Source organism: Notothenia rossii, assembly GCF_949606895.1.
Source record: "Notothenia rossii genome assembly, chromosome: 1".
In the NCBI taxonomy this organism is placed as follows: domain Eukaryota; kingdom Metazoa; phylum Chordata; class Actinopteri; order Perciformes; family Nototheniidae; genus Notothenia; species Notothenia rossii.
In genome coordinates this window covers 37,201,851-37,217,835 of record NC_136912.1, presented here as the reverse complement: position 1 = coordinate 37,217,835, position 15,985 = coordinate 37,201,851, and the positions used below count along the sequence as shown (strand labels likewise).

Here is a 15,985-nt window from a genome sequence, read left to right as displayed (position 1 = left end):
TTCAGGAGCATGGATTAGGAATGAAAGGGTGATGCGGTGTACCAATGGTTGGTCTCCGTTGGAAAACCTTTTGAAGACTGCATGTATTTTAGTAGAATACTCATTCAAATAAGCCATATAAACAGCTCAGTAGGAATAATGCCTACGGATTGAGCGTTATATATTTATGCATGTTTATGCTCTAGGTAATGAACATCAGTTATTACCTTTGCTAACACAACTTCAACTGTTTATAAAAAATCCGGTTGACAAGACGACATTGATATGGTTGTTGAATAAACATACAAAGTAATTTGTACAGTCATGGCAATTTCCATAAATATCATAAAAGACCTTTGTTAAAAGCGTTTATATTAAGTTGCTGCTTTGATGCAAGCAAAGTTGTAGATTATGTTTATCTGTGGAGGTCCCTTCAACCTGCGTACATAAACAGAAAAACGATGGCAGTTCTATTCGCCCTACATACATCGATTCATGCTATTTACACATGCATTGATTCAGGCTGGATGTGAATGGACGCTCTCTGTGAGGCATCAAGTACCATTACCACTGGTGTCTTATCCAGCATTATGATTTGCATATTTCTACACACGTGAGACATCACCAGCAGTTTCAGAGTTCAAGGTCAGTCAGTGTGAAGCTCAAGGACGTTCTGACATGGACGAACGCTGGCTGTGAAGGAGATGTGAACCTTTGACCTTCAAGCTTTACCTCGCTGCATGCATCTGTGCCGCAAAGCTGCTGCAGCATCCTACCGTAAATACTGGGAAAAAAGGAAAGATTGCAGTCGTAGTGTGTGTAAGAGTCTAATGAAGCATCTCCTCATCCGTCCAGCCCTCACTCTCTGTTTCCTCTCTCCTCTTCCCCTCCTCCTCCTCTTCACACTCCCTCCCTTCCTTCTCTTACACAAGTGGGTGACAGATGTGAGCCACTCTGGAGAGCACACAGACACCCAGCACTCCGCTGCTGTGTGTGTGTGTGTGTGTGTGTGTGTGTGTGTGTGTGTGTGTGTGTGTGTGTGTGTGTGTGTGTGTGTGTGTGTGTGTGTGTGTGTGTGTGTGTGTGTGTGTGTGTGTGTGTGTGTGTGTGTGTGTGTGTGTGTGTGTGTGTGTGTGTGTGTGTGTGTGTGTGTGTGTGTGTGTGTGTGTGTGTGTGTGTGTGTGTGTGTGTGTGTGTGTGCGTGCGTTCTTTATGCATCAACTGTAAGGTATCATGTAGGGCTGTAGTAGTCCTTCCATCTGTGTTTATCTGTGGCACTTGAATGAAGTTGCATATGTTACACTTGGTGCGTGTGTGTGTGTAGTCTCTGTTGACTCTGTTTTAAGCTGATATTTCTGCACAGTTGCAGATACATGTGGCCTCACTAATGTTGTTAGTATAATACTATCTGTATATTTAGATTCCCGTGGTGGCTCACAGGTTTGTTTCAGACTTGTGTGATCCAAACGTTTCTCATAACTCCATAGTGTCCAAGAGTCAAGATCCATTTAATAAGAGTGAGGTTACATTCAGGGGTGCACATAACTTTGTTGCCCTGGTTCTCAAAGAAGCACCTGGAGCAGTTGCTTGGTGCACATCCTTAAAATGAAATAAACCGGACCTTTTGAGGGGTACTTGACTTTATGAACTGGTTGCACTATTGAGCACGCTCATGAACTGTTCGCCGGAGCCTCGCAGCAGGGTTACTCCCTTCACGCGATAGCGAGGGGTAGGGCGAGGGATCCCCCCATTATCCCTTATCGGTAATTCACAAACATTGTTTTATCTTAACAAAATATTCTGCCATATTTTTGCCGATTAGCCTTTCTAAAACCACTTTTTCACTGTGGTCAAAAAACGGATGCTTTTCGATTGCCGCACAAAAAGAGAAATACCAGAACTGTACAGTTTTCCTGAACTAACATAATAACAAAAAAGTCATTATATTCGTTATAAGGTGATGACATCATAGATTACGAACACATTCTGTATTCAAAAACCCATGTTGAACGGGTGTTCCCCTTCCTGTAGTCTGTAACATAGGTTTGTGTGCATGTAAATGTTCTGCAAAGGCTAAAATCTGAGTTTTTATCCCTCACAGCCCCCCCTGCCTGGAGCTCCTTTTTTTACTCCCCTAACATAGTGACACCACTATGCAACACTTGTGCTTCTATTGGCTAGCGCTCCAACACATTGTACGTGATAGGCTAAGGGCCGGGACATTTGGGACACATCACTAAGCGCCTGACTAATCACAACAGAGCTGGAGAGCTAACAATTCAGAGGGTGAAAAGAGGTGCTGCAGCACAGCCAGTATTAGAAAAATAAAGACCTGTTTTAAAAATTAAAGCGTCTAAACACACAAAATACAAAAATGTACCTGAAAATGAGTATCATGTGTTAATCTGGATGCTGTGTGGTCGCTGGTTCAAACCCCCAGTTTATAACCATACTAGTGTACGCAGGTACACCTTTAAAAACACACACATTGAATACAGTAGATTTATATTTCCGCTCCATGAGACCCAGGAATGAAAGCTCTCCCCCCCCATTCTATCTCACTTACACACATGGACACACGCACACACACACTTCCGCTCACTTCGTGTGTAATGTAATCACCTGGGCTCTCCATGCCTCCTAACTCAATAACGCTGACAGCCTCTACCGCACACACACACAAACAAACACACACATCCTCTGGAACAACCCCCGACACATCTCACCCTCTCTGATCCCTACTACAAACTATTTGCTCGTATAGCTGCAGCTTTTAAAAGCTACTCCTCCTGTTCGTTGGGATCCAACCATTGAGTCCCGTGATCAGCTGATGACCCATTTCTCTTGAAGTTCAGGGACTTGCAGGAGCCGGTCCGAGGGGCTCTTTGTTTCATTATTCAACCACATGCAGGGAGAATGGAAGACGCACTGATAAACAGAAACAGTAGAAGTAAAATGTACGATATTTGCGAGTGTGTGTTGAGGTTGACCAGGAGCGGCGGCCATAGCTCCTCCGTGCGCCATCTGCTCCTCGCCACAGCAACTGTTGCCAGGGTACCTGCTCCCCTCGATCCCACCTTTTACTCCTCCTCTTTCGATCCTCTTTTCTCCACAAACCAGATCCGTCCTCCTTATTCCCTCAAACTGTTCTTTCTCATCCTCAATTCATTTGAGGTTACCTGCTTTCTATTCAATAAGCTTTATTGGCGTGACATTTAATTTGGTGTCGTTAGCAACGCTTCAGTGAAGTACTAATAACACTAAAATATTAGCGTTAATTAATTAGCTCTTTTTCTTCTCCTTTAACCAAATAATGCTCCTGTGCCATTTTTCCCTGCAACACACACACCACCCCGACAAACCAAACTCTTTCTTCTCCGATACTTCCCCCCCCTCCTCATTTCCTTTCAAATCCATCTCTCTTCTGTGCTTTCGTTCCCTGGCAATTGTGCGGACATGACTCAGGGCCCCCTGTCTGCAGAGAGAAAGAGAGATCCGGAGGAAGAGTGGAGAAAGGAGTTTGATGGTGGGGTGTTTAAGGGAGGAGGGAAGAAAAGAGGTAGAGTGAGTGGGGGGGGGGGGGGGGGGGAGATCATAGATCAGAACCGTCATGATTGAGCCATCTGCTGAGAGTGGGCCAGTGAGACTCAAACACACACACACACACGTATGCATGTTTAAAGATCACCACTGCCACCCGTTGGTCCCTTCCTGACACTACACCTCTCCTTCCTCCCTCTTCTCCCTTTCACACCGTCTCACTGCCGTCCGGTAAGAACACGCCAACCGGAGAGGAGACACGTAGCTCTGAGCATCGATCAGTCTGCTCTTGCTGTCTGGTGAGCCGGTCTTAAGCAGCCCATTCTGTTAGCTCCACAGGGTTTTTTTGTGCTCTAATATATGAGGTTTATCTCCACCTAACTCCTTTCTAAGAAGAGCCAAGTCTCAGTACGGATTATGAGGCTTTGGCTCTTTCAAAACATATTGAGTATGTGTTACAGACTCTCGCCAGTGCTACAATGTGCTGTACTGTAATCCTGCTATTGCTGTTTCATTCTTGCCCTGCAGTTAAATGTGATTTGTTGTACACTGTCTGTTCCTGTGGGTGGCTGTGTGTTGTTGCATTTTTATGTCTTTACTGGCGTGAATCGCTCTTTCTTCTCCTTTCTCTGCCGGCGGGGCCCTAAACGGTGTCCACTCTCGTTCAGCTGCCTAACCTTTAATAGATTCATAAACGCTCCCCTCCTATTGGTCTGAGCAGGCCATTTCATCCTATTAGAGATTAGCATACGGCTGAGTGGCGGAGGAAGTGCTCTTTATATGCTAATGTGCAGATAATGTATGCAGCGCGGACCGTCCAATGCCCCCATTGGGAGGACTCGGGGTGGCCCAAATCTTGAGGCAGTCCTGTCGCTATCTTTTGTTTCACTCCCATTCACTAACAGCTGTACTGTGTCTTTGTGAGCTTTCATACAAAACAAGGGATGAATACGCTTTCATGCCTGAAACATACTGTACAAAGGTGCCACTGTCTGTGGAATCACCGCTGGTAGTGTGCTGAATATGCTTTCCTTTTGTACCTGTGAGAAGAAGCAGTAAGGACAGCACTAGACTTAGTCAGTTTAAAATGGCTTTGCTAGTTGTTGTTACGCAGATTCAGTTCTCTTGTTTTATTTGGCTTTACCCTCTAGGTATACAATGATTACATAGGACTTTAAAGCAATTGTTCAACATTCAGGAATATACAATGATTTGCTCTTTTTTGGCAAAGTTAGAGTTGGAAAATCCATACCTCGCTTATATCTGTATGATAAATATGAAGCTAATGCTAGACGGCAGTTTTCTTAGCTAAGCGCTAGCATTGGAAATGTGTCCAATTCACTGGAATAAAGGATTATTTGTATTTGTCAATAATCTGTATATTATTATCTTGATTAATTGATCAATTTCTTTGTCTACCACATTTTAGAAACGTGGGAGAAAAAAATGCGTTTCATCAAGCTTAAGACATATGTCTTGTTTTTTCCACAATATATTTAGTATACTGTCATAAAGGAGTAAGGAAACCTAGAGAATATTCACATACGAGAAACTCTAATGGCACCATTTTTGCGGACATTTTTAAGGAAACTATCCAAACAATTAATCGATTATTGGAAACTATGCAATTCATTTAATAGCTAAAAACTAATTGTTGAATCTTTGTACCTAGCTGTTCCTTACTTTTGTCCATTCACTATGCTAAGCTAAGCTAGCCTGCTGCTAGTTGTAGCCGTGTATTTAACTAAAGAAAATGAGTGGTGTCCATTTTTTTCACCTTCAACCCTCTTGGCCAAATCAAATTAGCAGACATAGCTCAAGGTATTAGACTATTCGCTTTACTTTCTTGATTGCTTAACAGTGGATCTGACCAGCTGCCTCTCCTCTCCTCTCTACAGGAACAAGGTGTGGTGGGAATGTCCCGACCGCCGGGCGCCATCCCGCCTCCTCACCCTGCTGGGGGCGTGGCTTCTGGGGTGGGGCCCAACCAGGGGTCGGGGCCTCCTCCGGGCTACGTGGGCAACCAGCAGCAGGCGGCCATGATGAAGCAGATGATGGCAATGGAGCAGGAGAAGAGGGTGCAGATGCACATGATGGAGCAGCAGAAGCAGCAGCTCTTCAGGGAGCAGAGGCAGCAGCAGCAGCAGCAGCAGCAGCAGCAGCTACTGGCCGAGCAGGTGAGGGTCTTTAAATTGCTTGTGGCATGATGGTGGTGTGATTTAAAAAACAAAACACAAGGCCTGTGTCATGCTGTCATGCGTTAAATCTACTTGGTTTTGTTCATGCAGTCTGTATATGTGTCTCATCCTCTCCTCTTCCTCACTGTTGTCTGGTTGCATGTATAAACCAGCCCTCTCTTCACGGCTTCCTATTCATCTCTGCAGCATGTGTCTGTGCGCGTGTGTGTGTGTGTTTTAATTGTTGCCACATGCCGCCTGCTGTGATAATGTGCTGTTTTCTTTTCATTTCTCTCTGTGAGGGAATCAAGTGTTAAAGAGTTCTGAACTCTGAAGTCGCCACCCACTATGTTGGTTTTAATTGGATCCGCGAAAACATACACTGACTCACAAATATAGGTGTCTGAGAGGAACCAGTCCTGCTGTGGTTGAGTGGATGTTCTTAAATGGATAACCTACGTCCATTTTAGATGAGCAATACACCTTCTGCTTCCCAGGCTCATATTAGCTGCACTTTACACTGGTGGGATCCAAAATACTGCAAACCTAATGTTCTATAGCTCCACAACAACTACTGTAGAGCATCAGGGTTTCCTAATCCTACATTGATCAGTTATAGACTTGTTTATATAGAACAGCTTTTTGCAGATACTGTACACAAATATAGTCCTGAAAGCACACATCCGTCTCAAATCTACTTTACCTCACGACTGGTTTACTTCTGCTGTACCAAACATCTGTCTCACTTCTGCTGTACCGAACATCTGTCTCACTTCTGCTGTACCAAACATCTGTCTTACCTCTACTATACCAAACGTCTGTCTTACTTCTGCTATACCAAACATCTGTCTTACTTCTGCTATACCAAACATCTGTCTTGCTTCTGCTATACCAAACATCTGTCTCACTTCTGCTGTACCAAACATCTGTCTTACTTCTGCTATACCAAACATCCGTCTTACTTCTGCTATACCAAACATCTGTCTTACTTCTGCTATACCAAACATCCGTCTTACTTCTGCTATACCAAACATCTGTCTTACTTCTGCTATACCAAACATTGAGGTTACTTCTGCTATAACAAACATCTGTCTTACTTCTGCTATACCAAACATTGAGCTTACTTCTGCTGTACCAAACATCTGTCTTAATTCTGCTACACCAAACATTGAGTTTAATTCTGCTATACCAAACATCTGTCTTACTTCTGCTATACCAAACATCTGTCTTGCTTCTGCTATACCAAACATCTGTCTAACTTCTGCTGTACCAAACATCTGTCTTACTTCTGCTATACCAAACATCTGTCTTACTTCTGCTATACCAAACATTGAGGTTACTTCTGCTATAACAAACATCTGTCTTAATTCTTCTACACCAAACATTGAGTTTAATTCTGATATACCAAACATTTGTCTTAATTCTGCTACACCAAACATTGAGTTTAATTCTGCTATACCAAACATCTATCTCACTTCTGCTATACCAAACATCTGTCTTACTTCTGCTATACCAAACATCTGTCTTGCTTCTGCTATACCAAACATCTGTCTCACTTCTGCTGTACCAAACATCTGTCTTACTTCTGCTATACCAAACATCCGTCTTACTTCTGCTATACCAAACATCTGTCTTAATTCTGCTACACCAAACATTGAGTTTAATTCTGCTATACCAAATATCTGTCTTAATTCTGCTACACCAAACATCTGTCTTAATTCTGCTACACCAAACATCCGTCTTGCTTCTGCTATACCAAACATCTGTCTTAATTCTGCTACACCAAACATCTGTCTCACTTCTGCTATACCAAACATGTGTCTTAATTCTGCGGTACCAAACATCTGTCTTACTTCTGCTATACCAAACATCTGTCTTACTTCTGCTACACCAAACATCTTTCTTATTCCTGCTATACCAAAAATCTGTCTTATTTCTGCTATACCAAACATCTGTCTCACTTCTGCTATACCAAACATGTGTCTTAATTCTGCTGTACCAAACAACCAACGTACTTCTGCTATACCAAACATTTGTCTCACTTCTGCTATACCAAACATGTGTCTTAATTCTGCTGTACCAAACATCTGTCTTACCTCTGCTATACCAAACATCTGTCTTACTTCTGCTATACCAAACATCCGTCTTACTTCTGCTATACCAAACATCTGTCTTAATTCTGCTATACCAAATATATGTCTTAATTCTGCTACACCAAACACCTGTCTTAATTCTGCTACACCAAACATCTGTCTTGCTTCTGCTATACCAAACATCTGTCTTGATTCTGCTACACCAAACATCTGTCTCACTTCTGCTATACCAAACATGTGTCTTAATTCTGCTGTACCAAACATCTGTCTCACTTCTGCTATACCAAACATCTGTCTCACTTCTGCTATACCAAACATGTGTCTTAATTCTGCTGTCCCAAACAACCAACGTACTTCTGCTATACCAAACATCCGTCTTACTTCTGCTACACCAAACATCTGTGTCAGTTCATGCAATACCAAACATCTGTCCCTTTTTCTTTACCAAACATCTGTCTTACTTCTGCCTTACCAAACATCTGTCTCTTTTTTTTAACAAACATTTCTTACTTCTGTTATGCCAAACATCTGTCTTACTTCTTTAAGAAAAATCTGTCTCATCTCTGCTATACCAAACATCTGTCTTACTTCTGCTACACCAAACATCTGTCTTATTCCTGCTATACCAAACATCTGTCTTATTTCTGCTACACCAAACATCTATCTTATTTCTGCTACACCAAACATCTGTCTTGTTTCTGCTACACCAAACATCTGTCTTATTCCTGCTATACCAAACATCTGTCTTATTTCTGCTACACCAAACATCTGTCTTTTTTCTGCTACACCAAACATCTGTCTCAGTTCATGCAATACCAAAGATCTGTCCCTTTTTCTTTACCAAACATCTGTCTTACTTCTGCCTTACCAAACATCTGTCTCTTTTTTTTAACAAACATTTCTTACTTCTGTTATGCCAAACATCTGTCTCACTTCTTTAAGAAAAATCTGTCTCATCTCTGCTATACCAAACATCTGTCTTATTCCTGCTATACCAAACATCTGTCTTATTTCTGCTACACCAAACATCTGTCCTATTCCTGCTATACCAAACATCTGTCTTATTTCTGCTACACCAAACATCTGTCTTGTTTCTGCTACACCAAACATCTGTCTTATTCCTGCTATACCAAACAGCTGTCTTATTTCTGCTATACCACAGTGGAATTAAATGATGAGATATATCAAAATTCAAACTTTAGGTCGGTCCCTGTATTTATAATTGTTTGACAATAATAGTGGGTTTTCAGAACATAAAAAACATGTTCTAAAAGAAAACTGAAAATAAGTATAACATGTCTCCTTTAGATAATAATATTTTACGTCCATAAAATCTTTTGACCTGTTATTTCGGTTTGAATCCTATTGCTAACTGTGTCCCATAATGATACAAAATATTGGATTCATGGAATAGAGATGAAGTCATGTAAGACGTTTCTGACCTACCCTTTTAACAATTGTGTTTGTGTGTGTTTAGCTCCAACAGCAGCAGCAGCAGCATCTCCCCAGGCAGATGGGCCAAGGCCAGAGGAATCCATACCCCCAAGTCAATCAGTACCAAGGTGAGAAACACCAACACCTGCACCCGTTTCAACTGTCCAACAAATCACACAATTTGTGCAAAAATGGAACCATCCCCATAGATTTCCTAATAAACGAGTCAAGCCCTGACCTGAATTTGCCAGCATGTTATTGATGACCGCGTTAGTGAATGGATTTTTGGTAAATCAGTTCCTAGTCCTTTGCAGGGCATCCTGACACACATGCACACTTGGTCTGCAACAAGTATGGTTTACATGGTGGGAGACCAAAGACATTTAACAGCTTTTACAGTTCACTCTGTGACATATTCACACACAGATAGACACGTAAAACATGTATGCAAACAGATGCGCTGTGCATCACCCTGAAACCAAACCCTGCCTCTGTCCGTCTGTCAGATGCATCTGTTGGCGCTCAGATGCTCTTCAGCCTCTTTCTCTCCTCTCCCTTTTTCTCGCTCCCTCCGAAAAAAAATTACAGAATATTCCTGCTCTGCCTGTTACCACGGCAACTTGTCTGTCCTGGATCCCCTAGAGTTCCGGTGAAGTCGGAGAGATGGATGAGAGGAGGGAAGTGGGAGAGAAAGGGGGGACGCTGGCAACAAGAGGAATAGGTAGATGGTCTGCTAGGTAGAAGAAGAGGTTGGGAAAAGAGAAATAAAGAGAGACAGGGATGGAGAGATGAAGAAAAATACAGAAAGGGAGATGGAGAGTCAAGCTGAAATGCCATTTATAGCCATCAGTCTGTCTGCACATCTAGGAGATAATATAGACAGGAAATTCTGGCCTAGAAATGTATCTGTAAGTTCAGCTATCCTGCGGCGCAGCAGTGATTTAAAAGCCATTGCAATCAGAACATAATTGTACGCTTTTTATATACATGAAAAGGTATGTGGGATACGTGTGGCCATTGTGTCTGGTTACATTACCTTACTCATTTCCTACTTACTCATGAGTATGGAGTGTGTGATCCTCTCCGTTCCAACTCCTCTGTTGGAAATACAGTCCGAGCTGGGAGGTGAGGGATTAGTGGAATGATTTCAGGAGTGGGTTTATTAGAGGATTTGGAGCCATTTCCACACTAGCAGGCAGACCTCCTCAGCTCTGGCACTGCCGAGGCTCTCTTTGGGAAAAGTGGAGAAGTGAGGTGCTGGTGCTTTAGTGTGTTAAGTTTGACTTTAGCCTGGTCGGATTTGAACTTCATTTGGAGAGAAGTGTTCCTTTCCAGAGTAAACAGGTTGTCACGGAACATAAATCTTTGCCTCCGCTCTGACGTCTTACGTGCCAGTTGGTGATTTAAGTGAATCAAGCATATAGACTCCAAAGCTGTTTCACAAAGTCCAACTCCTTTATTAATTCTGTCTCCACATGCCTCTCTATTTCTTTACCATCTCATTGTCTTTATTCTCATCTTTAACTCTTCTGAATCTCCTCCCCTAGGTGCTCCTCAGGATCTGGCCTCAAGGAGCCAGGCTCTCCAGAACATCCGGGCCGCCCGTCTCCTACAGCAGCAGCAGCAGAACCAGCAGCAGATGGTCCAGATGGGTTCTGTCCAGGGTCAGGGGGGCTCCGTGGGACCCCAGACTGACATGGGTCTACCCTACGGCAACCAGGGGTCCAGCCAGGGTTCCCTGTACGGGCTCAACCCCTCCATGAGCCAAATGATCCATCAGCAGCAGCATCAGAGCCAAAGTGTCCAAGCCTCCATGGGTCTTCCACCGCAGCACAACCCGGCCGGGGGGCCGCCCCGGCAGGCAGTTGCAGGTCCTGGGGTCGGAGGGATGCCCGGAGGTCCCGGAGTTGGTGGAGCCGGAGGGTACGGAGGCCAGGGGATGTTAATGAACTCGATGACACAGCAATCCCTGAAAGGACCCCCGAATGCCAAAGCCCAAGCACAGAGACTGCAAAGCATGCTGGGAGCAGGAGCAGGAGGCGGAGGCGGGGGGATGGCGGCGGGTGGCTGGCCACAGCAGCAAGGACAGAGTCTGCAGTCCTTGGGGGGAGGAATCGGAAGGACTACAGGAGGAGGGGGAGGGGACATGGTGGGGTTCAGGTCTGCCCAGGGTTATGGGATGCAGCCGGGTCAACCCCAGGGCATGGCCAAGCAACACTTTCAGGGTCCGGGCCAGGGCATGAGCCAGGGAATGGACCCCAGGGTGGGCAACCCAGCGGCGGGGATGGGCGGCCCAATGATGGGCCCTCACATGGGCGGTCAGCCAAGGACCAACCTGCCCCGGCCAATGGTCATGAACCAGGGAATGAACCAGGGGGTGATGGGCCAGGGGATGAGTGGGATGGGGGGATTCGGCCCGGGCCCTGGGGGGCCTGGGATAGGAGCAGGGGGAGGAGGAGGTGGACCCTACGGACCAGGGGGAGTCGGGGTGGGAGGTCAGCCACCGGGCTACCAGAGGACAGCGAATCAGGACATGTCATCCTATGGATATGGGGGCGGGCCCTCAGGGGGAGGAGCCTTCGGATTGGGCGATGGCTCAGGGGCGGAGCTGGACTCAAGCGATGGTTGGATGGAGGAGTTTTTCCCAAACCAATAGCCAACGGGAGATGAGTTTTTACTGGATGAACTAAAGTCTGACAAATGCTAAAAACCTGAAAAAGTAAAACAAAAAGGATGACATGATGCAGACTGGCATGTTATTGTTTTCTAAAACGTGTGTGTGTGTGTGTGTGTGTGTGTGTGTGTGTGTGTGTGTGTGTGTGTGTGTGTGTGTGTGTGTGTGTGTGTGTGTGTGTGTGTGTGTGTGTGTGTGTGTGTGTGTGTGTGTGTGTGTGTGTGTGTGTGTGTGTGCGTGCGCGCGCGAAATGGAGAAAGCGATCATTAATTCTTGTGCATATTAATGAAATACCATAATAGAGATTAAGAGGTGTTTTTAATTCCTTTCCCTTTTTTCTCCGCAAAATGAATGGTTCTCATGTTCCAGTGTTTGAAAGCGAGCCCCGTTTACACCGCAACGCTTTGAGCCGAGCTTCAGCGGGGCTGATTGAACACAGCAGACTGATGAAGGGGAAGCAAGACTAGTTCTCAAGACAGCAATTTATTTGTGTTTGTGTGTTTGTGGCACCAAGCTCAGTGCTTCAGATCTCTCAACTATGTGAGGAGCTGAAGGGAGTAGAAAGCACTCTCAGCGCTCCCATTTCCTCCCTTAGATTTGTGCCCCCTTTATACACACACATGCACACACACAAATCTGTCGCCTTGCACTCTCCCACTTTGTTCTCTCCACTTCATCTCTCTCTCATCCTGCCTTTCTCTCTCCTCCCGTCTTTCCCACCTTCTCTCCGGAGACTCGTTCCCCACTTTCCATTCTCTGTTTAAATTGTGAGCATCAAAACAGAACAAACGATGTTCCTCTATTGTGCCACACAAGCGCAGTCTGCCCTCTAGTGCTTTGCTAGGCAACCAACCCGGGTGGCGTTTTTTAAGGGGGGTTCATTTCCTGCGCGTGGCTGTGGATGACGGGTATGCATGCAGAGAAGGACAAAGAGAGCAAAAAGGCAGAGAGGGAGGGAGAGAAAAGGCAGCTAAAGCAAGCACACACATAAACAACCCGACAAAAAAGCTCCAGCCTGGGAGGATGAGCGGATGTGATGAGAGGCAGCTAACAGAGCTAATATTACATTAAACCCTCTGCCTGTGTGACACAAACCACATCACATGCATCCGCTGACAAGAAGCAAAACGAACGCTGGGCACTGAATGTATTCAAGCACCACAAGTGACTTCTTCTTTTTAAGAAAGGGAAAAAAATTGAAAGCCCACCCACATGTTTCGTTTGTTGCCGTGTTTTATCTCTAACAATGATGCTGGTTATGTGTCTTTGTCGATTTTGAAAAGTGCAAAAAAAAGGAAAAAAGTTCTTCTTTAGTTTGTGTTGTCTTTTGAAAAATCTGTTCTGTCGCAGCACAGCCTTCCCTTCCATTGTGACACCGCTGGTTGTCAATCACCGTAGCCCTGCTTTCCACCGTGGCTTCTCTTGTACCGCAGCTATAAAACGCCCTGGCTCCAAACTAGAACGTAACTGTGCTATACTGTAACACTACTGTGAAGAAATACAAGTCGTCCCCTTCCAGCGCTTTACTAGGAAAATGAACCACTGCTACGCCTTGAGTTTGTTTAATAAACGTAGAGAAACTTCACATTTTAGGGGTGACAACGCCAGTTAGCATCCATCAGTCAGCGCTTCCACTGAAGTCTCCCCTTCTCCGAGCTAACCCATGTCAACCTTACTCCTCATCCTCCACAAGCTCGCCGCTCTTTTGCCCTAATGGTTGAGTAATAAATATGTGTCGGATAGGTTTTTAGTCGTCAGATAACACCTTACTTCTCTAACTGTTCTGTAATCTCAGTGAAAAGATGAATGAAAGTGTGTTTGTGCTTGCATTACTTTGTATTTAGCCTATCGAGAGTGAAAGTTTGGAGGACGACGCTGTAATCAACAAACCAAAAAGCCTTCTTCTCTGTAAACTAGCTCCTCGCCATCAGCGCTGTTTGTTCTCATGGTTGTTGACGTTGTATAATCCAAACCCTTTAAATACAAACTTTTAACCGCCATCGTCCTGTAAGCGTCGCTGCGTTTTGCAGCACCCAACGAAGTACGTTCTGTACTTCTGTTTTTGTCATTTTTTTCCTGGAGCAGAAGTCCTCCGTCTCGCTGTGTGGAGGCCGAAGGGTTGGGGTTGTAGCCCTCCCTAGGTTCATTAGGGGGAGATTAAATAAAAGTTCTAGCTAAGTTCTGGGGTTGTTTAAGCCTTCCTTGTGCAGGAAATGCAGTGCAGCGCTCGTCGCTTCAATGTCAGACGTGGAGGTGATGTGTAGGAAAACACCTGAAGTTCACCACTCCAAACTCTAGGCAGGAAGGTAGAGAGACACTTCTAGGTCAGTGTTAAGGTAGAGACCTTTTTCTTGTCTTCTTCAAATTAAGGGTTCATGAAATGGTTTGAAATCCCTTCAGGAAGAGAAAGGAAGCTTCCTCCAAATATCATTATGTATCGGGACCAAGTCTGTAGACAACATTTTAACAAAATCTGTTGTTGTTGATGTTCTTTGTTTTATTTTATTTGTTTTTTTACTGGTGCTGACATATGTGATTATGAGAAAAAGTATATAAAAGATAATGGCTATTTGTAAATATGTTTTTACAGGTTTAAATACATCAGATAATACAGTCTCTACTCTGTAAAGAATTTACTGTTTGTTGGAAAATAGAGAAGTATTTTTATTTTGAAGTTTTTTGGTTTCACGTTTAACCCATCTGAGCTATGCCATTGCACTTCAGACAATGTCTTACTACTAATTTGTATTGTAAACCTCCTCTTTTTTTTGAATTATTTTTCATTTGTTTGTTTTTTCTAGTTTGAGATTTGACTGTTCTTAAGCAGTACTTATTTCTTTTTATCCTGTACAGAATTCTGAAATGTTAACAAAAGAGAAATACAAAATACTTTTTTTGTTTGTTTGTTTGTTTTTTCAAAAAGATACAATAAAGAGAGAATGTTCTCGCTGATCATATTAAACTAACGTTTCTGTTGTTCATTGGGTTCCCTTTTTGTCTGAAACCCCAAAGGCAAATACATCTCGCTTTTTGCACAATATACTTTTCCATCACTAGCTAGCTAAGTAACTTAGCTCATTCCAAACAAAATGTCTTGCATAATATTGCCTAATATGAGTATTCCCACTCACCTGATGTATTTACCAACCAGCAAGCAAGAAAACAAATTGCAACTTTCTTGACTTTGCTGTTTTGCAAAAAGATTATTGTGGAAGTGAAGAAAGATGCAGTTTGTCACTAAACGGTTTCCTAGCTAGCTAGCAAGCTAAAGTGTTGGTGAGAGGAGAGATATAGTTACCTCACCGGTTAAACACGAAACTAATTGTTACTACAACACTTTATTTTCTTCCTGCCGTTGACTACACATTATCTCTACAATAAGGTCCACACAAAGTGCCACAGCAAAGTGGCGTGACTTCACCTCTCCATTAAAGAGCAACTTGCGGGGGTTTTTTTTACTACATTTATGCTGAACCTTGCCTGAAAATTACAACTAAAAATGTTAATGCAGGATTTGATATGTTTTACAAGACATAAGGGCAGGAATTCAGAGGAAACGGAGCCGATTTGAGCTCTGCTACTAAAAACTGCTTTTTTTTTACTTCATACGTCAAACGCGTCATATTACGTCACATGGGGGAGCAACTTTCTCGGACTCGTTCTCTGCCCAATCCGCGGTAGTAGTTTGTAGTTGGTTTGAGCGGTTGTGATTTAGTGAGCTGGTATTTTTTCGGTAATTTTACATTGCATTTCACCATTTGTAATCATGGTGTCCTGTCCTGTCAGGACATCGAGTCCACAGTTCCCTCACGGGAAAAGGACCGGCGCTAGCTTTCGTTCCTGGGTGCGAGGTGCATCCACCTCCCTGCAGCACATACTCTCCACAGCTTTAGCAGGAAACCGTATTACATCCCTCTCCCCCCCTTCACTGCTCTCTCTCTCTCCCCTCCGGTACACAGCACCGTAAGACGTAGTGTGGAGTTGCATTAGGTAACGCTGTGGTGGCTGTACTGCTCCAGCCGTCTACTTTCTGTTTGTTTCCCCCTGTCTGTGTTGTTTGTGTGGGCGTGGTGGCTGTCACTCCTGGC

The 15,985-nt window shown here is 44.0% G+C and overlaps 1 protein-coding gene across 1 annotated transcript; it reads left to right on the top strand.

Moving 5' to 3' along the window:
- Positions 1-3,740: 3,740 nt before the first annotated feature.
- On the top strand, positions 3,741-14,859 carry LOC307044443 (mastermind-like protein 3). Its single transcript, XM_079689675.1, has 4 exons — positions 3,741-3,818; positions 5,418-5,696; positions 9,267-9,351; positions 10,771-14,859. The coding sequence occupies exons 2-4, from the start codon at positions 5,436-5,438 to the stop codon at positions 11,877-11,879; spliced, it is 1,455 nt and encodes a 484-aa protein (XP_079545801.1). The 5' UTR covers positions 3,741-3,818; positions 5,418-5,435; the 3' UTR covers positions 11,880-14,859.
- Positions 14,860-15,985: the final 1,126 nt, after the last annotated feature.